At 36.6% G+C, this 27,871-nt stretch overlaps 1 protein-coding gene across 2 annotated transcripts; it reads right to left on the reverse strand.

Annotated features, from left to right (window-relative positions):
- Positions 1–3,167: 3,167 nt before the first annotated feature.
- Positions 3,168–26,093, reverse strand: LOC134851169 (dyslexia-associated protein KIAA0319-like protein). Of its 2 annotated transcripts, none has more exons than XM_063867134.1 (11): positions 25,681–26,093; positions 17,210–17,511; positions 16,589–16,732; positions 16,102–16,266; positions 15,632–15,739; positions 14,401–14,586; positions 13,779–13,989; positions 10,920–11,111; positions 10,054–10,244; positions 5,340–5,553; positions 3,168–4,684 (listed from the first exon to the last, which is right to left on the reverse strand). In XM_063867134.1, the coding sequence occupies exons 1-11, from the start codon at positions 26,024–26,026 to the stop codon at positions 3,807–3,809; spliced, it is 2,937 nt and encodes a 978-aa protein (XP_063723204.1). In that variant the 5' UTR covers positions 26,027–26,093; the 3' UTR covers positions 3,168–3,806. The 2 variants fall into 2 exon arrangements, with proteins under 2 accessions (XP_063723204.1, XP_063723205.1); XM_063867135.1 differs by lacking the exon at positions 25,681–26,093 and adding an exon at positions 20,386–20,707.
- Between the last annotated feature and the right edge of the window lie 1,778 nt (positions 26,094–27,871).

The following is a 27,871-nucleotide window of genomic DNA, read 5'->3' on the forward strand; positions in this document are numbered from 1 at the left end:
AGATCGAGTAAAACGAAAACTCTGACGAAAACTCGATACTCCCATTTTTCATATAATCAAAAACGGCAATGAGGTTACGCATAGTTCATGAGTTGAAATCTCAAACCATGTGTCAAAGTTTCGACCCTGTAATGTATGTAGTAGCAGAGAAAACAACAACAATGTGAAGAAATCATTCGTTCAGTCGCTCATTTTTGAACTAAAGTGTGACAGCTTGTTTGTTTATTGACTATATCTCGTTTGCATGGGAATTTAGATTTCAATTTTTTCTGTAGAACAAAGCAAGCCCTAATTTCATGTTTTTGCCAATCTGGTAATTGTGTGCAAGAAGAAAACATAAACGAGAGCCGAAACAAATAACCGAGCGATTTGCATTTAAGCATCAATAAAACTATTGACTATACTAAGGAAAACTGTAGAAAATGATTATACTTGAAAAAACCATTTGGACATTATTCCTTTTCAGGTGTTGAAGTATCCGTTGACAAGGACACAAATTCAAGGAACAGTAATACCGACTCCAGTCTCCGAGACAGACGAGGTGGCCATGATATACAACTGGGATGTAATCTCCAAGCCAAAAGGAGACGCCTCCACCCTCGATCACAAGGTAGGCTGTTGATTGACACATTTGCAGCTACTTGCAGTCTATGTAATGCAAATAGCTGAAACAGTTTCTGAAGGATGCGGCTCCTTAAGCATTTTAAGTCATCAGTTAAAAATTTTCCCCCGTTAGTTGCGATTATTCAAAAGAGTTTGTGTCCAAGTCTGACTTATTTTCCAGCTATTTTTCTTCGATTGACTGCTGAATTCTAATTAGCTAGCATAGTGTTCTGTCTTGGCATTCCATCGATCGAATATGAATGACCACCCCCCCCCCCCCCCCTCAGGGATCCGCCCGTTTGAATTGGAGAAACCACTTTTATATTAGGACGCATCTGCGACGTTGTCCAACATGACAGCGGGCGTGTACAGTGTGCAGTTGGAGGTGAGGAAGGGAGATGCGAAGGCCTTCGACAAGATAGACATCACAGTGCAGGCCAAACCGAGGATCAACAGACCCCCAGTTGCAATAGTCCAACCAAACCCTGTCAAGGTACAGTCCCTCCAAAGTAGATTGAAGTGCTATCAGTTATCAGGCGAAATGAAGTGTTTCTTATTTTTCAGCAGTTTGTAATAAAAGCATTCTTTACGTGAACTTGGAATTTTTCCCACCTGATTGCTTTCGACTATAAAATCCTCCATTTAGATTCGGAAGCAATCTGCTTGAAAAAGTTCAGAGGTCACATTTACGAATGATGTTGTTTTTAAAAAAAATTAAGAGCAATTGAATATAAATGTCTTTTCGGACAGTGTTGGATATTGGGCGTTCAAGAACTAAAGAAAGAGATTTCGAAAATTCGGTTTTTTATCAGCCCTGAATATGTCTGTTGTTTAACGTGTGTTCTGTAACTTCAGGTGAATTTACCAAACTCAGAGGCCATCTTGAATGGAGCAGACTCAACAGACGACGAAGCAGTAGTGTCCTAATTTTGGAAAGAAGTTAAGAGACCAAGCAACGCCAAGGTACATTTTAAACACTTCTATAATTTCAATCAATTTGAATTTTGACCTGTGACATATCTTACAGCTTGGCATGATTTATGTTAATGCAAAACAGCGGGCCATCAGAAATGGTATAAGTGGGGTTAGAGAATCAAACTACAATAATAGGCTCTTGTCCTGTAAGATAATTAGTATGATATATCAAGGCAATCTACTAAGTTCCTTTGGCGCATCTGAACTTAAGATCATCATCATTATCATCAAATGTTTGTTGATACCCCAATTCTGGTATTCGTTGCTGTTTGGCAACTTATTTTTGTTTGTAGCATCGATTTTTCTGTACATCAAATTGATTAGAGGCCCAAAGCGGCTTTCTTTTTGGCTTTCAATACCATTCAGTATGTCAACTTGACCTCTAGCTTCAAGTCTACCGCAACAAATTAACTAAGTCGGCAATGCGGGGAAATGAGATAAACGGAGTTATGCGCTTAGACAGGCTGAAAAGCCTTTCATAGATCCTCTGCCAATCCCAGAAACCTTTATTATTATTATCCCCCAATCACTTCAGCCTGTCTAATTAACATTTTGGAACCAGATCTAAACTTAGTATTTATCATTGGTTATTATTATGATATTTTATCTCTATAAAATATTAAATACTAACCAATCATACTCCATCAAACTAACAACCTATTTATTTGTAAAGTGTTGGAACTACTTGTACTTTCAACACCAGAACAATTTGAATTACACTTAGAATACAGTTGTTCTCATTCTGGAACTAACTCGCGTAAACCGGTGTACACTAAATCTATTGAGACTAAGAGATAAAAGAGTAAGATTAAGATCGGTATTAGACTAAGAAGTTGCACGAACCTATCCGACCGAAAATAAGATAGCGTGACGAGCAGACGGTGTACCTTATCTAAAATTACTCTGAGTACAGTTAAAATAACTTAACTCAAAGTTCCCATGTACTCCTATACAATGTTTTTGCACTCACATACATCCAAGACCAATTCGACGAACTAATTCAAGAGCACAGATATTGTAGCAGTTTTAAGGATAAGAAGCAACTTTGTTTCTAATGAGTTTGTTACTTTTTGCGTACATTCTCATGAAATAATTTACCACGGCAATCAATGACGCCCTTATTCCCAGCTTTCGCTGCGCCAACCTGATATATCCATGATCAAGGAAAAGCTCCGCCGATCAACTAATAGTACGGCAAAACAGCTAGGATCCGATTACAGCCCGTTTTTGAATATCTATCTCAAAAATAGATTCCACCACTCCAAATGGATTCTTCTGTCCTGCTCCATACTGTCGTTCACATTTTGACTGCCCCACAATCTCGACCCCAATTGACCTGTGCTACAGCCGACCGAAATAGCGAAGTTCTTTAAAATCATTCCAAGCACGGGTGACGCGCTCCGGTAGAGAAGATGCAAGCGCCACAAACAGGAAGCAAAAAGAAAGCAAAAAGGAAGCTAATCTTTGACGAGTTATTTCTTCCTTTTTTTGAGACTTAATTCTACATTTTTCTGACGAGCATCGATGTTGTTGTCTCCATAAATGGCCCATTGTTTTAATTTTTAGCTTATACAGCTGTCCTTTGGGTATTAAAACAATCCAAGAAAATGAATTTAAGAATCGATATTTTACAGATATTTGCTTCGCTGAAAATATTTCAAGCTCATTTAACATATATAAAAATAAACAATTTAACGAGAACACCGATTGACCATAACCATGAAACAGAAAACCACAAGATATCGAGTTAGATTACTATAACGTTTGCTAATTTCAGTGGTAATTAATATTAACCAAATTAAACTGTTGGGCAGTTAATGTACAATTGAGATTATATTTAAAGGCGATGGTTTACAACATAAAGCTCCTATGACAGGGAAGCATATTTCACGACCAAACCCAATTCCCCTAAAATAGGTTCTATTTTGAGCAAATATCATAAGTAGAGTAAGTTTCTTCGCAAGCTCTATGATAGCCAAGCTGAGATGTACAAGTGATATAAAGAGGAGATGTAATTTCTCTGAGAATTGTGAATTTGCGACATTTCTTAAGTTTAGATTGGTTTTGCTTGGGAATACACTTGCTATTTATTATTTTACTAATTATCGCAGCTCGGGCTTTAAAAACATAAATTAAATTTTTGTATACTTTTAGGAGTGTAATTGTAACACATCGCCTAGCTGAGATTGCATTTGAACATCATCTAACTACTATTAAGTTCTGCACAATTAAGTTTCTTTAGCCACAGATTGGAACCCGTTGTTCTTGTGAACTCCGTTCGCAACTAGACCACTTGGCTTTGCAGTAAATAATTCATCCGAAGAATTTTCTCCAGTCGACAAATTAATTTCAACTGTATTACCAAGCGACTTGCTTGTTTGTGCAACTTCTAAGTACTCGTTGTTGTTTATTCGTTTTCGCCGTCTTCTTAATTTTTTCATACCGTTTAAAGATCCAGTAACTAGCCGACCATTTCCGACTTTAGATGCATTCGAGCTTGAATTATCGCTCAAGCTATAACACCTACAAAACGAGCACCTTTGAAACACGTCTGTATACAAAACCAAAACATACAGGATAAATATCACACAAGACATCGTCAAGGCCGCTATAATTACGAAATACAAAACCGACCAATCACAATTCGACTCATGTCCTAAAAATTTCCGACTGATCACATTCTCCATCCAGAACCCGTCACATTCGCATTGCTTCGTGAACGAATTGCAGTTCCCGTGGCCACTGCAATTATTCTGACATATATATGTCTCAACCATAATAGTATCAAATGTGTAACGCTTCGGCTCCGCGTCTAATTTCCTGGAAATGAGGTCTCTAACTCCTGAGCCTCGTTTCACAGTAGACAACTTCTGTTCGAGGACGTAAAACAGTACAAAGGTGTTGCCGTCTTGTCGGTTTTCGCCGATGTTGACAATGACGACTTCGCTATCTTCCACCTCCAAATCGACTGCGATGTTTCGTTTGATGTTGATTAAAGTGTCGTGCGGGAGTGTCAAGTAAGGCACTCGTAGTCGCAGTTCGATCAGGTTTGGCATGTATGTCGGCTCCACCACTTTAATCACCACTGAGTCGGTAGATTGGAGACCTTAAAGAACGAAACGGCATAAAAATGTCAACGTTTTCTTTTTCTGAGATTTGACTTCAGCTTAGATATATATTGATGCCAACGTTAAAGGTTTCATAACAAACCAATGTTTAGATTCCGTCGATAATTTCAATTTCAAGAACCTAGTCAAACATACTCTGTGGAATTTGAACACAGATACCAAGCTGCACTTTGCAAACAAGCGAGAAAAGCGCAAAAAGTAGCTCCAAAATGTACACAAAAAAAATTAAAAAAGGCCAAAACAAGCCTTAAAAAACTTTGACTTTGTGCCGTAATCGAGCCGCCGATCTGGAGATTGGATGTCTCTTGTCCTCTCATCTGCGCCATGGTAGCTTCACAAAAATAGACACCAGAAAAGCAGGTACAATAGATGCTCCTAAATTGCACATGCTATGTAACGAAAATGCTATCAAATCAGCATTTTTATTTGTATGTAACGCTAGAAAAAAGCAGATGCATACTATATTACAACACTCGCTAGCTCGCATGTGTAAACTCACTATGACTCATGACAATTACAAAATTGAGTCTTGTATGCAAAAATGCACAAAGCATTTTCATTCCGCGCATTCTGACAAACTTCTAATGTCTTAACAATAAAGACATCTCAAGGCATTTACTTGAGCAAGCATACCTTGAACATCTTGGACAGTCAAATGATACAGGTATAAGCCCGGCACTAGTCCAGACAACAGCATCACTGGCTTCGTGTCTGACTGGTTCACAGCTCTGCCTCCAGCCGGGTTGTTTCTCTCGTTCTCCGCCTTAACCCACACCCACTTCACAATCTCGCCGTCATCAGTCGATTTTTCTCCACTCACTGCCAGTAGATCAACAGGCCACCTCACCTGAACAAAAAAAATAAAACTCCGAACTAAGTTCACCGACTCTTAAGAAAAAACAGTCAATTTAAGTTTGGGCACACTTAATTTTCGGATAAACGCCTTAGAGTAATTTTTCCTATTAACACCGGAAGAATGTGAGGTTAACTGCTGCTGTTTTGTTTAGAACTTTAAAAGGCCAGCTGCAGTGAGGTGAGCATATTTAATACTTCAACGTAATGAAATGAGACCCATTTTCTCAGATATGTACCGAATCTTTAGGCAACTAAGAAATGCGAGGGCTTAACGAAAAATACTAAAGGTTCTAAATTATTTTCAACGCTATACTTTGTAAAACATGATGTTTGATAAAAACTAAGAAAAAACAAAAAACGATTTCATTTTGAAGGATTTACATTACCTGTTTTACGCTAATTCATTTGATTTTTTTTTTGCCGAAGGTCCGACTCTTATTTATAAGGTAAACATACGAACTAATGACTTACAACTGGGATAGGCGGTAGCTGTGCATGTAGCACAGAATGATTTGACCACATTTAAAAAAAACTGAAGAAAAAATAGAAAATAACTTTTTTTGTATTTTTTAAAATGCGGTCGGATCATTCTGTGCTACAGGCACAGCTACCGGCTATCCGTGTTGTAAGTTCTGAATTTCGAAGCCTACGAAGAAACTCAAAGGTTTTAACACCTGAGCCTTCTATTTCCAAGATTCCTAAAAAAAATCAGTTCTCCTATGACATTGTTGTTTCGACCAGTGAAAATGGGGAGGTGCTTTGCATTCGAGCGTTTCAGTTTTTTCTTTCTGTTTTCCACGCAAAATCAGGTACCGCAAATAATCCTCGGAATGGGTCAAACGATATATCACATTAAAGCCGTTTCAGTCGTGATTCGAACTATAGTATAAAATATTCAAAAAGTTGTTCCAGTGTCGAGAAAAACTTGTTTGAAATGTTTGAGAGTTAGTCTATCTTCGAGTAACGTTCGATATATAAAAATTGATAGAAAGTGGCCAATTGAGCTAAAACTACTTGATTATACTAAAAGAAAACCTAGTCGCGGAAGCTTCAATTAGCGCTTCCTGGGCAATAAAAGTATTCAAAATTTGGAACATTATTGTGCAAACAAAATGGAAAACAATTATTTTTTTTCTGAAAAAATTTTCATGCTTTTGTTTGTTTTTCATTTTTTGAAGGTCGTTGTCAACTTTATACGGGTTTCTTTAATTCTCTCATCACACCACCCACAAAAAAGACATAAATTAAAGAAAAAATAGAAAAATAAAACTTTTTTTTTGTAATTAAGTGTCTTTTTGTGGGTGGTGTGATGAGAGAATTATACAAACGCGTATCAAGTTGACAACAGTTATCTTCAAAAGTTGAAAAACAGACAAAAACATGAAAACTTTTCAAAAAATCTTAACTTTTCTATTTTTTTTGCACTATGTTTCAAAATTTTTTGAATATTTTTACTGCCCAGAAAGCGATAAATGAAGCTTCCACAACTAAAATTTCTTTTAGTGTAACCAAGCAGTTTTTAGCTTAATTGACCGATTTCTATCCATTTTTATATATCGAACGTTAATCGATCGAGTTACTCGCTCGAAGTTAGACTAACTCTCAAACATTTCAAACAAATTTTCTCGACACTGGAACAACTTTTTGAAAAATTTATGATGTTCGAATCACGACTAAAACGGCTTCAATATGATATATCATTCGACCCATTCCGCGGATTATTTGTGGGACCTGATTTTCGTGAAAAAAATTTAAAAAAACTTTAACAAGCGAATACAACTAGCCTCCCCATTTTCAATGGTCAGAACAAAAACTACGAGCCAACAAAATAACAGCACTCAAGGAAACCAAAAAAAATTAAGCTCTTTGAATTTCAAGATATGTTAATGATAGGCACTTTTTCTTTAAAATACTCAAGTAGAGAATGCGAGATCAACATTTTGTTTTTTATTCCGCTGAAAATCCAAAAAAAATAAAAGTCGATTTTTGAAAATTAGTCAGCAGAACAATTTATTGACGCGGTAACTTAATTGTACGCTGCTTGCTACCCACCTAAAACGTTTTCAAAAAATGAAATAACACTTATAATTGAACCCTATATTGATTATGGGGAAGATATTATACGGTTGACCTTTAAAACTAGATGCCATTCAAGTTTGTAATCAATATCTGTAAGTGACAATCACTTAGTTTTTTTATCACTTGATAACTGTCAATGAACAGAAAAAATACTGAAATAGTTACTCCGCTGGAAAACCTGAGCATTAAATTCCACTTCCGAAACTTGAAGTCGATCACGTTTCTCTTGAACTTTTGCTGTTCGATAGCGGAGTTTGCCTTCCCTTTAATAAAGGAAATGAACTGAACTTAAGGAAAAATGAAAAACCAAACCACGAAAAATTACATTTGAGCCTGAACAAACTTTCAGACTTTTCCTAAAAAAACGAAAGCAAACATCAGTAAGACCTACATAGGAGTCTGAACTACGTGCATAGACTCTTAATTTCAGCGAACGAACCGATAAGGGCCTCCCTTAAACAAAATCTTCATTAATTTAATTAACATCCAGTTAAAATCAATATCAAAAGTCATTACATAAAATGAAGTGAGTACAGCGAACGAACCCAGAGGGACTGCACACGGCTTCCCTCTACACAAAATCGACTTTGATAAACATAAAAAGAAAACAGACAATTAGAAAATAGTGATAAACGGAAGGAAACAGAAAAAATACTGACTGGCTTCTGAAAAAATCATTATTTTAATTTAATAGAAAACTTATGAACTTAAAGTTCATTGAATTTCAATAACAACCTATGATAAAGTTTGATAAAATCACCCAACCTTGAGAAAACTGGATCAATCAGTAATTTTTCAAGATAAGCTGGCAAACCTGAAAGTAAAAACACTATCAAAACTAGAACTCGATCGAGTTTTTCGCGATCTTTACATTTCCGCAGTTCGATAAATCATTTGCCTTCATCTTAACAAAATGAAACTGATCAGAGTAATGATCGCAACGAAACTGACAAAAAAAATAAACTTGTTTTTTCAAAAACCTTCAATTTTTGAATTTCGAAGAAAAATAGATGGCTTTACGGCTCTTTGATTTTGCAGAACAATTAATGATTGACAATTTTTTGTTAAAATTAACCCAATTTGAGAAAAGTGGATCAATAGGCAAAACTTTTATTTCGCTGGGAAATCTGATAATTAATTTTCATTTTCGAAATTAGAAGTCGATCACGTTTTCTGTGACCTTTACACTTTTGCAGTTCGATAGTGGAGTTTTCCTTCCTTATAACAATGGAAATGCACTGAAACTGTAAATCAGACGGCAAACCGCGAAAAATCAAAATTGAGCGTGAACAAATTTAAGACTTTTTCCTAAAAAAAAAAATCAGCAAGAGCTATATAAGAGTACTACCTACCTTCATTACTCTTAATCAAGCAATATTCCTATCCTATGAATTCAAACCGAAAGTTCGAAAAAGTTTAACGAATTTTAAGAAACCGAAAAACGGATTATTTTTGAACATTTTTCAACTGTATGTTTGTGTATGTGTGTGTATGTATGTAGTGTGTTGGAAATATTTATCACATAAAAGCTCTTTCAATTCCAGGAAAAATTCATGCTTGACACTTTTTTCATCAAACTAAACCGAATTAGAAAAAACTGGGTTTACGGTAACTATTTTTCCCACAGGGAAATCTAAACAATAGAGCCCACTTAGAAATTGGAGTCAATCACGTTTTTTTTGGGCTACTGATACTTTTGTAATTGGAGAGCGTAATTCGACTTCCTTTGCCTGAAAAAAAAGACATTTCCTCAAAAAAAAATTGTAAAAGAATCATCACGGCCCATATATGAATATGAACTACGTTCATCGACTGCTAAATAGAAAAACTGGCTATACTGATTCACTACATGGTTTCTACCTCTACTAATAGTGCCATGCCCAAATAGCCTTCATACTATCCGCAGAGTAGAATAGAGGCTTTTTCGACACCATACAGCTCTCCAGTTTCTCAACCCTCGTAAATTTACAAAACGAAAATAGTTTGAAAATTGTTCAAACGACAATTTGTATACAAGAAATGCTGCAACTTTTTTCACGTTGACACGTTTGATTGAAAGCATCAACATTCATTTTATATATGCTTTCTCGAATCTTATTTCAGGGGGAACTGGAAAAAGAACGCGGTGGAAACCCAAGCAGCTGTAACCCATTATTAATTCCTTCCTTAACTGTAACCCAACATCAAGGATATATTGCAAAATCAATTCAAAGCATGCGGTTCTTTCTTTTCTTTTCTTCTGCCGCCAATGAATATCATTTTTGTTCTTCAACCAAACGTTTTGCAAGGCTGAGTACGGACAACATACATTGTTCAATAAGTCTGCATCCCAAATTTCATTCTCATAGAACAAACATTTCAAATAAACTTTGCATGTGGGTGACGAACGGAAATAGAGCCAACGGATACATACCTCCAAATCCGGCCCGGCATTGGCAACAGGGGGCTGGTTAGTATCCGGATGTACATTGACGACCAGTTCAGCAGCTGAGCTCTGGTTGCTCGTGTCTGTAACTTGAACAACTACTTTGTAGGTTCCTTCTACTGTTAGGTGGACTAGTTTTGTGACTGCTTGATCCCAATTTTCAATTGCAGCTCCACTTTCTAAAACACTATTTTTGGTCTGAACGATTAGTTTTCAAAAATTGGGTCCTCGATTCTTATGACTCTCAAAAACTTTTACACTGAGTTTGACCCATGCATTTACCATAGACGCGGGCATGCTTTTAACACAGCGGGCATGCAAAGCATCAAAAAAAATCATAAAAAAGAACGATTTTAGAGAACTATTAGGTCATTACATATTGAAACGCTCTTGTAATATAAAATCCTTTTCAAGTCTCCAATTTCAAGCCGGTAACAATTTTCAAACACTCCTCAACTTATGCCACAAGATTTTAGTCATTTACAGTTATAAAAAATAAACGCGTTGAAAACATACATGTAGATAATTTTACATGTAGAAAACATAACATGTAGAAACATACAAGGAAAACGTGAATATAATGTTCTGTATTCAACGGAAATATTGACTAATTAATCTAAGGGTTATAAATAGAGCTCATGAGATAATAAATAATAGAATAGATGCTAGAAGGTTGTTGCAGCCAACAAAACAATTCAAACTGAAGCCATAAATGATGCTTAAAAATAAGCCATAAATGATGCTTAAAAATAGGCCATAAAAAGAAAACATTCACAAAAAACAGCATCTCTGAAACTGACAGTTGACGGCGGACTCCCCCACCCCCTTGTCCCAAAACAATAACTGCCTTTTACCCGGTGGTTTGGCAGCTATGGACCAGTTGTACGTCTTGATTCCATTGTCGTCTGAGCTCTGAGAGGCGTCCAACACCACACTGCTGTCGGGGAGGAACACATCTCGAGGCCCTGCTGGACTGACGACAGCTCTCGGGGGCTTGTCTCGCGGTTCCTCCACAATCACATGCACCTGTGCAGTATTCGTCTGGCCTGAAAAAAACACATGATCCGAAATAAACAAAATTATAAATCCAAGAAAAACCTAATCAGGCCCAGCTAACCCGAACTTACAGAAACTCCATAATATCTCCATTAAAAATTTGGAATCCTGACCTCTTATGTGATCAGATAAACTTGCTTTTTGGGAGAGCAGATAAGCTGGCAACAAATGGATTTTCTGATTGAAGATCTGCTTTGGTTTGATCTGCCTACAAGGTCACTGGGAATTTAGCTCTCGCCCTCACGAGGAAAATGTCTACGCCATTTATTGGTTGGTTTGCAAGTTTAGAACCGGTGTGCATATTTACATCGCGAGCTAACTTCTAAGTGATAAACATAGCCAATCAAAGATTGGAAAAGAGTAATGAACGCAATTAAACATAAAAAACACTGAATTTGTTGAAAAAAATCTCAACTTTCGAATTTCAAAGAAAAAATAGCTGCCCTTGCAGCTCTTTGTATTTCTAGAGCAATATATGATTGGCGCTTTTTTGATAACATTAACCCAACTTGAGAAAACTGGATCAACAAGTAAAGTTTTTATTCCGCTGGAAATCTAAAAATTAAATTCCACTTTCGACACTAGAAATCGTTCACGAATTTTCGCGGCCATTTGCACGTTCGCATTTGGAAAGTGCTATTTAGATCACTTTCAGAAGTAGAATTTCAATTGAACTCAAAAAGTGCATATATACCTAAGTGCATCAATTTCTTTAACAAACAATAAAAATCAACAAGACCTTTATAAGAGTCTTCACTACGTTCATTACTCTTAATACCAAACAAACCAACTGACAGTTGGAAAAGAGTAATGAATGCAAGGAAATGGAAAAAAAACTAAATGGCAGTTTGAAAAACTTTATAAGTTAAAGAAAAAATAAATGGCCTTCCCTCTTTTTGACTTTCGCGAAAAAATTAAGATTGTTGCATTTGGATATTAATAACCCATTTTGAGAAAACTGTATCAATAGGTACCATTTTTATTTCGCTGGGAAATCTGATACTTCAATTCCAATTTCGAAACTAGAAGTCGATCACATTTTTTGTGACTATTACACTTTTGCTGTTCGATAGTGGAGTTTGCCTTCCTTTTAACAACGGAAATGAAGTGAACTTGGAAAAAATCAAAAACCAAATTGCGAAAAATCAAAATTGAGGGTAAACAAAATCTAAGACAAAAATCTTTAACAATTTTTTAAATCACCAAGTTCTACATAAAATTATTATTACGCAATAACTCTTAACCTTGGTATTATTTTATTTAAAGGAGAAGACTACTACTCCCTCTTTCAATTGATATATTTATCTCAGATTAGGCTGCGTAGTTTTTGGGAAAAAAATTCCAAAAATAGATCAAAAATTCGACTTTTCCTAAATAAACTTTTCTCTACTAAAGCAAGGGAATAGCCTTTGCTTTCCACATCATGTTTTTTAGATTGAGGATTTTCGCAACAAATCCCATACATTTTCATAATACATTTTTTTTTTCAAACAGGACCTAACACTACAAAAATAAAACAGCAACAAATGCCATTTTTTTTGCTTATGCTTAACTATGATCAATTTGAAATGTACCAAAACAGTCACCTGAGCACTTTTATTTGCAACTTAGGTTAGTAGAAAAAAACTTCGTAATAAAACACTACGCTGCTTTATTTGCTAATAAAACACTACGCTTCGCTTGTGTAAATATGAACTAAACCCAAATTTACTATTTCTAAATTTGATCATTCTCCGAACAGAGTTATTCACTGGAAAAAGAATCTGATACCCGATTGCAATACACTTGCTTAACGCAAGGGTAATAATAATATGGACAATCATTCAAAAATTGCAAAACTAAAATACAGATTATAATAAAAACAGTTGACAACCTAAGAAAGTGCGACTTTTCATGATGCTAATCATGTATAAAACCGGAAAACATTCGAAGAATATATCAGAACAACTATCCATAAAAGCCTTGCAAAGCTCATAAACTCGTATGTAATAAACTTATATATTGAATAATTAGATACCTAGACTCCCAATTTGACAAATTCAATGGATTCATTTGAAAAACGAAAGCTAAACTGACAAGAATTGGGTCGAAGAAAAATAAGCCGAAAAGTGAATTAATTATATACATAGCGAAAAAACAAGTTGCAACCGCGAATCTAACCCCGTGTAACTGGAAAAGTAACTGAAGTTGCTCAATGAAGCAAGCTACAAAAATTTGCAGGAAAAATTATTTAATGGGAAGAAATTAGTTACCGATTAAAAAGAAGCTTGCTCTCAGAAGTGTAAAAACGGTTTTTACACTTGTGAGAGGAAGTTTTCTTTTTAGATATTTCACTTTTGCGGCTTATTGGTCTTCGTCCCAATTCTTGTCAGTTTAGTTTCCTTCGTTGTTTTAAATGAATCAGTAGCTCACCGAGATTACAGCACAAATGAAGCCAACAAAAGGCCCAAAAATCGAATCACGATTGGTAAGACCAATTGGTAAGATTTTGACCTAACTTTGCAAGAGCACTTGAATTTTCAGGTGGCTTTGAGACATAAATTATGTCTTCAAACTAACTTTTTCACCCAAAAATTCCTCAAAAAGGCCATTTGCTGCTCTTTTCAATTAATTTGGTCTATCCGGATTGGTTGGAAATCTTTGTTATCTATGCATACCAGCACTGTCTTCCACTTCGAGGGTGAAGGTGTAGGTGCCTGCCTCCAAGTTGGACAGATGGAGAGTGTGTGTCTTGGTGCCAGTCATGTCAGCCGGGAGAGAAATGGCCTGTTGGCTGCTGTCCTGCTGCCACTTGTAACTCACTATCTCCTTGTCATCTGTACTCCCATTTCCATATAAGGTAATGGAGTTCACAGGCAGAGTTATCACCTAAACAGTCCAGACTTCCAACAATTTTACATCCCTAATTCCTCGTAAAATTACAATACGAAATTGTCTCGAAAAAATATTCGCTATCACAAACTCGATTATAAGAAGCAGACGACCCGAATATTTCACGATATTCATTACTTGTTGATAAAAAAAATTTTGTTAACAAAAGGCGCCAATATTAATTTTTTTCGAGAGGAAGCAATTAAGCTATTTTTCTTAATCAAATCGTGAAAAATGTGCCTAAATACGCACATGATGAACTTTTTGGCAACGCTGACATATTCCAATATAACTTATTAAAGAGAGAATTTAAATAGCATTCAGGAAATCGCATTTTATCAAAAACCAAACGGGGGGAAACATTGCGTGAGAAAAAGAATGAAGTTAAACTCCTCCTCCTCCTCCTACCTGGTCTGAGCCGGCATTTGCAGTTGGGGGATAGTCGGTGGCTGGGAGGACAGTGACATTGACGAGGGTGGTGTTGAGGAGTCCCTCTCTATCTGTCACAGTTAGACTGACCACGTACTCCCCCACAGACAGTCCGCTCAGCTTCAGGATCTGGTTGGACGGGTCCGAGTTGTCTATTACCAGTTCCTGAACAAACCATCCAACTCTTACATACAGGGGGGCTTTATAAGAACAGGTGGCATAATTTTTCAAATTTTGCCTCAAACTTGTTATTACAGTGTATATAAAGTAATAAAATTCCTGACATTTGAACATAACTTCAGATAAGGTACACCGTCTGCTCGTCACGCTCGTCATCTTATTTTCGGCCGGATAGATTCGTGCAACTTCTTAGTCTAATACCAATCTTAATCTTACTCTTATATCTCCTAGTCTCAATAGATCTAGTGTACACCGGTTTACGCGAGTTAGTTCCAGAATGAGAACAACTGTATTCTAAGTGTAATTCAAATTGTTCTGGTGTTGAAAGTACAAGTAGTTTCAACACTTTACAAATAAATAGGTTGTTAGTTTGATGGAGTATGATTGGTTAGTATTTAATATTTTATAGAGATAAAATATCATAATAATAACCAATGATAAATACTAAGTTTAGATCTGGTTCCAAAATGTTAATTAGACAGGCTGAAGTGATTGGGGGATAATAATAATAAATGTTTCTGGGATTGGCAGAGGATCTATGAAAGGCTTTTCAGCCTGTCTAAGCGCATAACTCCGTTTATCTCATTTCCCCGCATTCCCGACTAAGTTAATTTGTTGCGGTAGACTTGAAGCTAGAGGTCAAGTTGACATACTGAATGGTATTGAAAGCCAAAAAGAAAGCCGCTTTGGGCCTCTAATCAATTTGATGTACAGAAAAATCGATGCTACAAACAAAAATAAGTTGCCAAACAGCAACGAATACCAGAATTGGGGTATCAACAAACATTTGATGATAATGATGATGATCTTAAGTTCAGATGCGCCAAAGGAACTTAGTAGATTGCCTTGATATATCATACTAATTATCTTACAGGACAAGAGCCTATTATTGTAGTTTGATTCTCTAACCCCACTTATAGCACTTCTGATGGCCCGCTGTTTTGCATTAACATAAATCATGCCAAGCTGTAAGATATGTCACAGGTCAAAATTCAAATTGATTGAAATTATAGAAGTGTTTAAAATGTACCTTGGCGTTGCTTGGTCTCTTAACTTCTTTCCAAAAGTAGGACACTACTGCTTCGTCGTCTGTTGAGTCTGCTCCATTCAAGATGGCCTCTGAGTTTGGTAAATTCACCTGAAGTTACAGAACACACGTTAAACAACAGACATATTCAGGGCTGATAAAAAACCGAATTTTCGAAATCTCTTTCTTTAGTTCTTGAACGCCCAATATCCAACACTGTCCGAAAAGACATTTATATTCAATTGCTCTTAATTTTTTTTAAAAACAACATCATTCGTAAATGTGACCTCTGAACTTTTTCAAGCAGATTGCTTCCGAATCTAAATGGAGGATTTTATAGTCGAAAGCAATCAGCTGGGAAAAATTCCAAGTTCACGTAAAGAATGCTTTTATTACAAACTGCTGAAAAATAAGAAACACTTCATTTCGCCTGATAACTGATAGCACTTCAATCTACTTTGGAGGGACTGTACCTTGACAGGGTTTGGTTTGACTATTGCAACTGGGGGTCTGTTGATCCTCGGTTTGGCCTGCACTGTGATGTCTATCTTGTCGAAGGCCTTCGCATCTCCCTTCCTCACCTCCAACTGCACACTGTACACGCCCGCTGTCATGTTGGACAACGTCGCAGATGCGTCCTAATATAAAAGTGGTTTCTCCAATTCAAACGGGCGGATCCCTGAGGGGGGGGGGGGGGGGGTGGTCATTCATATTCGATCGATGGAATGCCAAGACAGAACACTATGTTAGCTAATTAGAATTCAGCAGTCAATCGAAGAAAAATAGCTGGAAAATAAGTCAGACTTGGACACAAACTCTTTTGAATAATCGCAACTAACGGAGGAAAATTTTTAACTGATGACTTAAAATGCTTAAGGAGCCGCATCCTTCAGAAACTGTTTCAGCTATTTGCATTACATAGACTGCAAGTAGCTGCAAATGTGTCAATCAACAGCCTACCTTGTGATCGAGGGTGGAGGCGTCTCCTTTTGGCTTGGAGATTACATCCCAGTTGTATATCATGGCCACCTCGTCTGTCTCGGAGACTGGAGTCGGTATTACTGTTCCTTGAATTTGTGTCCTTGTCAACGGATACTTCAACACCTGAAAAGGAATAATGTCCAAATGGTTTTTTCAAGTATAATCATTTTCTACAGTTTTCCTTAGTATAGTCAATAGTTTTATTGATGCTTAAATGCAAATCGCTCGGTTATTTGTTTCGGCTCTCGTTTATGTTTTCTTCCTGCACACAATTACCAGATTGGCAAAAACATGAAATTAGGGCTTGCTTTGTTCTACAGAAAAAATTGAAATCTAAATTCCCATGCAAACGAGATATAGTCAATAAACAAACAAGCTGTCACACTTTAGTTCAAAAATGAGCGACTGAACGAATGATTTCTTCACATTGTTGTTGTTTTCTCTGCTACTACATACATTACAGGGTCGAAACTTTGACACATGGTTTGAGATTTCAACTCATGAACTATGCGTAACCTCATTGCCGTTTGAAAGTAGTGCATTGTTAAATCATAGTGTTCAAATCATTTAAGCTAAATATTTATTGCGAAATGCTCGTACCTTATTATCTCCTAAACTGACAGTCAGAGGCGACCCTGATGGTGTACTGTCTTTGAAGCTTGCCCCCATCACACCTTCCTTATCTGCACCACTACTATTAGTCACACTCTGTTTACCATCCGCTCCTCCGGGGGGCGGAGTGGTTGTAATTTCAGCACAGAGTCCGTCTGCATTGCGAATGAACCCAGAGAGGCAGTTGCATTGGTAGCCTTCGTTCGACTCACTCGTAACAACGCATGTCTCGTGTTCTCTGCATTCAGATGCTTGCTTTACAGTGCAATTCACTACACTCGCAACAGCGCCTGATAATAAACAAGAATGCTGCCAAATGTTAACACAGAGGCGAAGCAGCATTTCGCAAACGAAAGTGACAAAACGCCAAAACGTATCTTTGAAAAGGTTTAGAAAAAAGGCAAGAAAATAAGAACACTATCAAGTTTTGAAAATTAAATTCCCTTTAGGGAAGCCAACTACCGGCCTCGAGCATCAGCTCAACAGAGTTTGAAAAGTTTCTCCAGAAGAAAAAAGAAAGGCGTTTAACCTGTCAACAAAAAGGCAGACGCCTATTAGTCCAAAAATTAAGCCGAAATGGTTTTTTCAACATGAAAGGTACCAACATTTACTCCGCAAGAAGTAAATAAAAGAAAGTGCTAGATAGGAGTCAAACAAATCATTCGACATACTATTCCAGTATACTGTACTGAAACTTCTGCATGACTCCAGAATAGTCGATGGCATAGTCAGATGGCTTTGGAACTAACTTAGCTGGCGCCACTTATTAACAGCCCAGATTGCCCAGACAGGAGTTTCTCGAGGTTCGGTACTTTTTCACTCTTGTTAACTTTTACGTGCAAGATGCTCCCTTCTGGCGTCTAGAAATGAAACTAAACCCTTACCCTTACTATTTCTACTGTTTTGTTCAACCTTACATGTTGCTGAGGCCTCTGCCATTGTGTCCAATCTAGTAATTTAGCTGAGGCGTCCGATGTTAGAAGTAACTTTTTATAAGTTCTGCAGAGATTTATTCGGGTACATATTTAGTTTTAACCTCTTCTAAGTGGACAGGGAAACTAAAAAAACTCTCAAAACAAAGATTTTAACTGAAAACCAACAGTGTAAATGATTCATCGGTTCAGCCGGTCGAAAAAAAAAGAAAACATGGGTTTTCTTTAATTATTTAATCTTTTGTTTAATTTTGCAGAGCATTGTATAAAAAACTACATATGAATGCGCGAACAGGGTACTGTTGCTCCTGATTCTTTCGTTGCGAACAGTCAACGTTGCTAACGACATGCAAGGCCTTAAACATATCAATGCTCGATTACTCGTGCCCGCTCCCTGTTTGATCTCACGCCGCAAGTCCTCTTTGAACAAATTACGAACACGGTTCCATTGACTACCTTAGCACTGAATGCAAAAAACTCAGCGCGCATCAACATTTTAATCTTCTATCTACAAAATTGCGTATGAAATCGTACCTTGATTTCGATCCAGTGCATGTTAATTCTTTTACCTCCAGATAAATCAGGTTTCCCTTCCCCTAACAGAAAAATCAGGACTCCCTTTACCTACCAGACAAACCGAACCAATTTTTAACACTTGCGAGCTTCGCATCACTTGCGATACCACAAAAATAGCATGCAAACTAGCAGACAGGAGGAAATCAAAAAAACTTGAAATTTTTTAAAGAAACCACGACTAAAAACACTTCAAAATTTTGTCATTTATAATTTTCTATTTGCGTAAAAACTTCCAGACACACATTAGACGGCGTTTAATGAAAATTCGAAAACAATTTTTAGGCGAAAAAAAAATATTGTCTTCACAACTTTTGAACTATAAATTCTAGTCTGAAATTTTTAACTTTTAGTGCAATTCTTACCAAATATACAAATTATGGTTCCCTCAAACGACCCAAAATTAACTTAATAAGCCGATAAAATTTAAGCCGAAATCATTTAGGCCGGAAACCTTTTCAAGCAAAAAAAAAAGGAAAAAATACGAAGTCAAAGTTAGTATAATAACAATGTGCTGGAGTAAACGAAAACATAAAAATCAACTATAATTGAAACTGCATAGAGCAAAAAAAATCTAAGATGTGGCATCGAAGTCGACAAAACATAAGCAGGCAATTAATAAGTAGTCAATTTTTTTTGGACGGACTATTTCTCGTTTGAAAAAGTTCCAGGTCAGATTCCTACCCAGGACCTTTGCCGTCCCAGGCGTATTCGTTACCTCCAGACTAAGTGTACCGGAGACGATTAGAAATTTTAATTCATTATGAGTCAAGAGACCGAGTGATTCATTTGATTCTGTTGAATGAGTTGTTAACCCGAAAAAAGTCTATAATCCGATTTGATACTGCTTGATGATCGCAATCAATTCAACAATATAACTGATGTCAGCAATGATATCAACACTTGATGAAATAACAGAAGCAATTTGGCTTTTAAAAATTAATAGTGAAAGAAAATTAAAAGTGAAAGAAAAAAGTAAAAACGAGACATGAAAAAAAAAAACATTTGCTGTGGCGGAGCCGATCATACGGCCAGGAGATTCAACGCCCCTGTTCTCGCATCTGCGCTACGAGCCCTTGACAATTTGCATACACTAGCCACAAATAAAGTAGCTACATATAATAAATTGCCAACGATGCATAAGTGATGCAGCTAAAGTGACACTTAATGCAAATAGATAAACTTTGCATGTAATAATGTAGAATATTACAAACGGGGCATCCTCACTAACTTGGCACCTACTAAATGGGAAATCATAAAGCCAAATTATGTATAAATTATGCATTTCAAATTGAGTTGAATTACAAAAAATTCCGATATCGAGTTTTTTTATTGATGGTTGTTTGAAACAATTAGCTTTTTTCGGTTTATTTGATGATTGAAAAAAGGATCGACTGTGTTAACTTACAATTAGTCGAATGCCAAAGCACGTGCTATCAAATCGCCGTAAAAGTGCCCCAAAAGTGGCACCAATATTTGCTACTTCTGTTGGAAAAAAAAACAGAGTAGACGTACTATTATTCTACGCTCGCTAAAGCACACATGTGTAATAAATAAAAGGAACCAATGAAACTTACAGTATCCGAGTGTTCTATTTAATAGGCAGCTTCATCAAAAATCGAAAAAAAAATTATATGATTCAATCATTCTCTTACAAACCTTGGCAAAAACTGAGGTAATGGCAAATAAAGATGGAAAGTATGCTATATAACAGCGTAATTAAATGTCTGGTCAACATTTATGAATTGTAAGATTTACCAGAAACTGAGTAAACATCGCATTATGACTTATTTAGTTGGCGCTTCAAGGATGAAAACTGTCAGTTACGTTTCATCATTTTCGGTACGAGAAACGTAAATAAGGCTGACTATTTAATCGTAGCTCATTATAAATACAAAATGACTGAAACATGAACTACATTTAGATTGATAGGCATTAAATGAAAGTCAGACATCATCATGAGTTGAATGCTTTTTATCTTTTGACGTTATCGAAGTTGAAAAGAAACTGAATAACAATTGAAATGACAAAAAAAAACTGTTTTTGACTGATGAATCAAAAGCATCATTGCATTTTTATTATTATAGTTTTGGAAAACAAAATGAAGCAACAACTTGATCTAACAAAAAATAAAATTTCTAATTAAGCAAAAAAATTGGTTCACGCAATTGCAGATGACACTTTGAAACAGTAATTTAACCACGTCAGTTTTTATACCGTCTCTATTATATATAAAAAATTACCAATTGAATATGTTTTCAACCTTTAAAAAAGACAAACTACTATCAATTCTGAATTGTGTCACTTTTTTATACATTTTGAACATGAGCTAGATTTTCGGTACGAGCAGCTACTGTCGTATGCACAGCTCGCAGCTATTCGCCACATGCAAAATCTGTCACAAACAAAATTTGGCTATAAATTAACATTCCTTCGCTGCAACACTTTCTCAACATAATCACGCTGTTGTTGCTTTCAGTTTCCGCCCGCTAGCTTCTTCAAAAAAAACTTTCATAGCTCAGATGGCCTTCCCTCACTATTGAAAGGTTTAACCTCCCACCAAAATTAACACAGATGCAAAGCAGAGCTTTGGGCCAATTTCGATACAAAAATAATTAACTGAAAAAGCACCTCAATCATCCACTGGCTTTAGTTTTCAAAATATTCCAGATTTGAAAAGCTTCACCAAATTTCAGCCAACTCTAATGAGGCAAGACTTTTCCGAAGAATTAAGACTGAGTAGATCACTTGAGGAAAATGGTAAAATCACTTTTATGCAGTCTTTTTCTTTATCGCATGTTGTTTTCAATGTTGTTTTCATAAGCGATTTGTCTTTCATTTTGAAGCTCTGTGGTCTTGACGCTCCGAAAGATGAGCCCCGAAAAAAACTTCTTGTCAAACAGGTCATCATGGTCCCCTTGAATGAGGGAGAATTTGAGTTGCATCGTAAACAATAGATGTTTGTCATTTTAACACATTGTAATTGACATAAAGTTTTGCTGGGTTGGAACATTTCAAATTGATCTATATGAGTGGGGGACGCATGGTCGGTGGAGTTGAAGCCAGGGTTTTATACATGTTTTGCTAATCCATTCAATTTTTTGGATATAATTGCATTCAAAAAATAAAATTAACAATTCAAAGAGTTATTAACTTTTCGTTTTATTTGAAGAGTTTAAGGTACTTCTTCTAGTACCATGAACAATTCTGTGTTGGCTTACATAGAAACATCCCTATGCTAGCGTTTTTGCGTGCAATTTCTTACTTACCAAAGGTTAGTGTGCATTATTGGCTCAATTTCAGTCTGTCTGTGCCCCCGTACTCGCCACCCCACCCCCTACACTACCCTGTTAGCAGCGATATTCGATTAAAACAAATGGCGGCACAGTCCCTGTTAATCCTGTTTACTCTCCTGCTTACAATTAGGGTCAATATTACTTTCAATCGGCGATGGTGAGTTGTTTTTTTTTCTTTTAACAGAGATTGGGACCTTATGAAGTTGCAACCATACCAACCTTCTGAGTTTATAGTTCAAGCATTGTTTATCACTGCTTATAAAGGGTTGGAGAGAAAGAAGGGTAGGAGTGGACGGGGACCGGGCAGGGTTGTGGTGAATGGAGGGCTGGGTGGGCAGGGGAGGTAGGGTAGGTTATAAAAAACAGGGCTTGTAAAATAGAATTTTCGCGCTACAACACACACACATTGTGAGATTCATCCAAATGCGTAATTGAACACCGAGCACCCTGCATTTGGTGAATTGACCAATATTACGAAAAATGCGAAGGTTCAAAACAAGGAAATGAACCCATTAACATTTTCAGAGATAGTGAACAGGCGAAAAAGACGACGACAAATCATTCGTGTTCAACTGAATCGAACCGATACCTGTGATCTTCCGAATTTGACTGAGATTGTTGACGCTGCGCGAGACCAGGAACAGAATGGTGGTTCGATGGTGGTCCAGAATGTGAAAATGAAAAAGGCAAAGTTTGCAAGTTCTGTCAAAGGTGGAAGAAAACTGGGAAAGATAGGGAAGCAGAAATTAAGCATCTACAGCATCTGCAAGCCCAAAACTAAATAAAATTGTTTAGCAGTATCAGAAAAAAAAGAAAAATTTCGGGAAAGGGGAACCAAACAAATGCTTGACGTTTATCTTTTGTAGAATTGTTCCGCAACACGAAGCCGTTCCTTTTTAAAAGAAAATTGAAAGGTTTGGATTTGAATACGATGATTGGAGATTTGTTGGAATGAAATTCGTGAACGTTTTGGTGGCAAATGAGCCAATATCGGCTCCATTAAAACACATCAAATGATGGAAGGTTCCACATAATGTTATCTCTCCCTATTAGAGATGGAGGGTTGAACCTGACCTTCCCATAGAATAAAACTAAAAAGCACTTCAAAAGTTTTTATTGAAATGTTCATTCCTATTAGTGAAAATGATGAAAGCACAGACACTGACCAGCAACATATTGCAACCCCTATTAGAAACAAAAAGCAACACAAGAACAAAAACTATTCTAAAAAAAATATCAAGAATTACTTGCTGAATTTAGCATCAGGAAAAATTTCATTTTAACAAAGGCAGAGTTCATGGACGGCATTGCACTAAGCTATGGACGGGAACCAAATAAACTCCCAAAATGTTATACTCAATGATATACGAGAAATTTATCCCGATTTAATAAATGAAACGTGCTACGATGTCGAAACTGATCCGTCTCCTCAACCGCTGGAAATCTTCACCTTCAAATCTACTAGCACTCACGATGCTGCAAGTGTGGATATTTGAGCCAACAGATTATAGAAATCCTAAATCAGTAACAGATATTTTGGAGTAAAGGTTTTCAATCCACATGCCAAGACATGCTCATGAAACATCAAAGACGTTCACAAACAGCAAGAAAACTCAAAGAAGCTGAATTAGGAGCAACGAATTGTTATGTCGAACATGATAGCTTTAACTCTCAAATTTTAACCTGCACGGGGAGCAGGACCGTCGTCCTCGCGTATCCTCAAAAGACTAGCTGACATCGCTTACCTGCGCCCGAAATTAAGCTTTGCGGTTTTAAGCAGCTACTTTAAGCGGCAATACTCTGCACACGTGGATCATTTTCACGCGGATCGCTTGTTGATTCATCGCCAGGAACCCATTCTTGAGGAAGGGGGGGGGGGGGGGGGGGGCTTAACTGTTAAATAAATTTTAATCAATCTGAGCGTGCTTTGATTTATAAATCTTAGTTTCAAGTTGATTGGATGCATTTATATCATGCTAATGCCCAGTACCGCATTTACGCGGGAGGGCGCGTTTAAATCAAATATCCCATCGGGAAGCCTAGGTCAACGTCTTACTAAAGACCTCAATTGTTCGTCTCCAATTTTTTACGGATTCTCAACGCTTATTGCCAATGCAAATCTAGTAGCAGTTTTTAACACTGTTGCGAAGCAGAGCTTCGCACGACTTGCGATGAAAAATGAATAAATACCACTACTTGCAGATGGACAAACTAATGGAAAGTAAAAAACTTTAATTATTTCAAAAATAAGCAAAAAACCGAATATCTTGAAACCAAAATAACTGCACTTTTAGAAAGATTACAATTAGAAGCGAAGCATTACATGCGATACAACACACTCATGGCATCAAAAAACAAAACGACAGAAATAGAGTTAAAGCAGTAGAAATTTTTTCTTGAAAAATATCGAAAAATCGATCTATCAAGAAACTTCCAGAATTTGTCTATTTTTCGTCTGAATAAAAACTCTTTTCAGGAAAAAATTCAAGAAGTAAGACACTTGAACATCAAATAAGCATCGAAACAAAACTTACAAAGCAATAACAAACACGACAATTGATGAGCAGACACATGTTGCGCCGAAAAAATTGCTTAGCAAAAAAAAAGATGATAAGTCTTCCCTCATAAGATTTAGATGAAACCTAATTGCTCTCAAACGACTCCAAAAGAGGTCTCCAAGCCAAAATATACAGCCAAACCTTTTGAGTCAAATAAACAAATTTGAAAAAAAACTGATTTACTCAGCTGCAAAATTTTCACGACCCATCTGAACTGAAACACATAGAAGCATAAAAATAAATTTCGCCTCCAAAGCTGTCGAAACCAATATCTTAAGCCAACATCGTTCATCGAAAAAAATGAAATTAAACAAAGAAAACTATTAAAAATAGACTTGGTAAATTAATAAAATGCACAAATTTGAGAGGAAAAACTGTTTTTATCAATCTAAAACCCATACTTTCGAAATTCAGACAAAAAACCGAACCAGATAACTGGACCGACGGAAACCACAAATTCGAAAAAAAAATTATAGGTACTACAATGATAGAGTGGTCCTTCGAAAAAGCAACTATGATAGACAGGTGTGCATGCATTTCGCATGTAATAATTTTGAAAACTAGTTTGTTTATAAATTATCCAAATCTGGCGAAATATCTTGAATCAGAAACCTTTCAGATTAAAAATAGTAATTACTATAACTTTTATATCAAGAAATTGCTCGCTTCAAATTATTTTACGGTTTTAAAACCGTACTTGGATTGGCTAATTTGTCATCAAAGTTCGATTTTGGCAACTTTTTTTTCAATTTTCTTCCTTATTATGTTGAGAGGGGAGGTTTTACGAAAAAAAAAAGAAACTTAAAATTTGTTTGAAAATATACTGCGACATCTTTCTCCACTCTATCATAGTAGTACCAAATCCATCTGATTACAGTCTAAAGGATTGTAGTTTATTCAATTTTCCAAAATTTTAACTTGCCAGCTAATGAGGATGAAATTTACCATTCCTGCAAAAATTAACCATTCTGTCAACAAATTTATTTAAGAGGAAAGTCTAGTACCCAATTGCAATACCCTTGCATAAGGCAAATGTAAGAATTTCATCGAACACCCTCTAAGTATCTCAACAACTCTTGTAGGCAATTGCAATAATTTACCTTCTTTTCTCAGCATCACCATTTTGTACAGCGTTTGCAAATCAGTTTCGTTTCCCATCGCGCATTGAACCGATTGATTAGTAAAGCAGTTGAACAATTGACAAGACCCATTTTTCGGCACAAAGAGTGCAAGATCGCAAAGTTTGGCAAGGCAGCACGTTTCTTTACACTCGACAGAATTATTCGATATTCTTTCGTCGACAAAATTTCGCACAGAATGATGAAGACTTAAATTGAACTCTTGAAACGCACACGTTTCATTGCTTATTGTCACGTTTTCAGAATAAACCCTAACAAGTTCGAAGAGATGAAGAAAAGAAAATGCTATTATTATTTTTGCCGACATCGTGAATTGGAGCTAGCAGCATTTCGCTTCAGAATTCTGAAAATTTACATAGTGTCTGAAAACTATTTAAAAACCTTTGTAAAGTTTTGAAATAATGGCGTGTATGACACTTTTATGATCTTTGATCATTTTGTACAGATAGTTTAGATTTTTTAAACCTGAAGATGCACAATAATGTGCGAAAACAATTGTTTGATTTACAATTTTAACGTATTCTCAAAATAATCATAGATATTTATAAATTTTAATTTTAATCATTATGATGAATATTAAATTGTTGTGATAAACTTATTGAACAGCCTAATTGTTGCGATAAACTTATTAAATAGTTTCGTGTGATATGATACGTTCATAATGGTACGCTTGTAAGAAGGCACGGGACGGGATTTTAGAGACAAGCTCGTCAAGTCGCGATACTCCCCCTCTACCCGGACATACCCGCCGGAACCTCCACCCGTGGAGACCAGGTTGTAATCGCTTTCATTTCATTTTTGTTAATTGTTTTTTTAAAAATCCTTTTCTCTACAATCCATTTTACACTATTCTTTCTCTTGTATTGCCTCTTTTGTACTCTTTTGACTGTTTAGTGAATGTCCATGCCGGTCGAAGTACAGGCCGAAGTGGCTACCCAAGTGGAGCACGCAAAGAAAGGCTGTCAAAGCTGATTGGCAATATCAGGGGCAAACAACAGAGACCATCACAGACAAGGAGGAAGGCGAAAGCAAGACGTGAGCAGAAGCTGAAGGCAGAGGAAGTGTCTGCGCTTCAAAGACAGGGGTGAGAAGAGAGTGATTTCTTTGGCTTTGTGCCTTGTGAGTTTCATTACTCGTGGCCTGCAAAATAATGACCACATTACTTTGTAACATTCGCCCGGAAGATACATATCGACGGAAAATAAAACTAAGTCCTAAGACGACTGGCTAACGTCTAAACAGAGCTTTATATGCTTTTCACCGTCTCTACCAAGCCAGTACTTTCGGTGGCTTTTTCTAACATCGGGTCGACAGTCGGTCATGTCTGGAGGTTTGACCTTGAGAAACACGTAATTTTGGAGTGAAGTTTTAATTTTAAAAATTTCGAATGGAGCCTGTCATGCTCAGTTTTCTCGAACCAACTGAAAACAAAAAAGTGAAAAATCAGAACGACCGAATTAACAATTGCGGGAAACTACTCAAGAAAAAGGCAGGAAATTGCTATTCGCAATTTCTCGATACGAAATAATGAGAGAGTAGAGCTGTCTTATCCCGAAAACAGGAGAATAGAACACAGACTTGAGAAAGGACGATTATTCGAACGGAGCAGAGTGAACATTCAATGGAAGAGAGGACAACTCAAGTGTCCCGATGGTTCATGCAGAAACTTTGATTCTTGAGAAAAAACTTACTTCTGTTGTTAAAACTAATTAGCATCAAACTTATTTAGTTATATTATTTAATCCTCGAGCTACTTATCTTTTAATTACTCCTCATACTCAAGCGCACCGACATGTGAGTTCTCAATTTAAATTTCTCGAGTGTATTTTATGATAGTTATGTTGAGATAAGGCGAGTTTTAGGTTGATCCATCTGAAATGGATCAAAGTTCCACTGTCCAATAAAAAGTAACTAAGCGGATTGTTCCGACCCGGTTTTTAACGGCGTTCATGTATTTTGGGTATCTAGAGACCTAAGTATGGGGACGTTCCTAATTCTAGAGTGGGGGGATATTTTAGTAGTAGCCTTTAAGCTGTAACGGGTCGTAGTCTCATGTCACAAACGAACCGAATTGGCTCCGACTGATTTGAGTTAGAAAAACACAAGAAATAGTGTCCCTGACTCTTGAGCCAATGGTTATAGGGCCTATTTT

This window comes from Symsagittifera roscoffensis, chromosome 7 (genome assembly GCF_963678635.1).
Source record: "Symsagittifera roscoffensis chromosome 7, txSymRosc1.1, whole genome shotgun sequence".
NCBI lineage: Eukaryota > Metazoa > Xenacoelomorpha > Acoela > Convolutidae > Symsagittifera > Symsagittifera roscoffensis.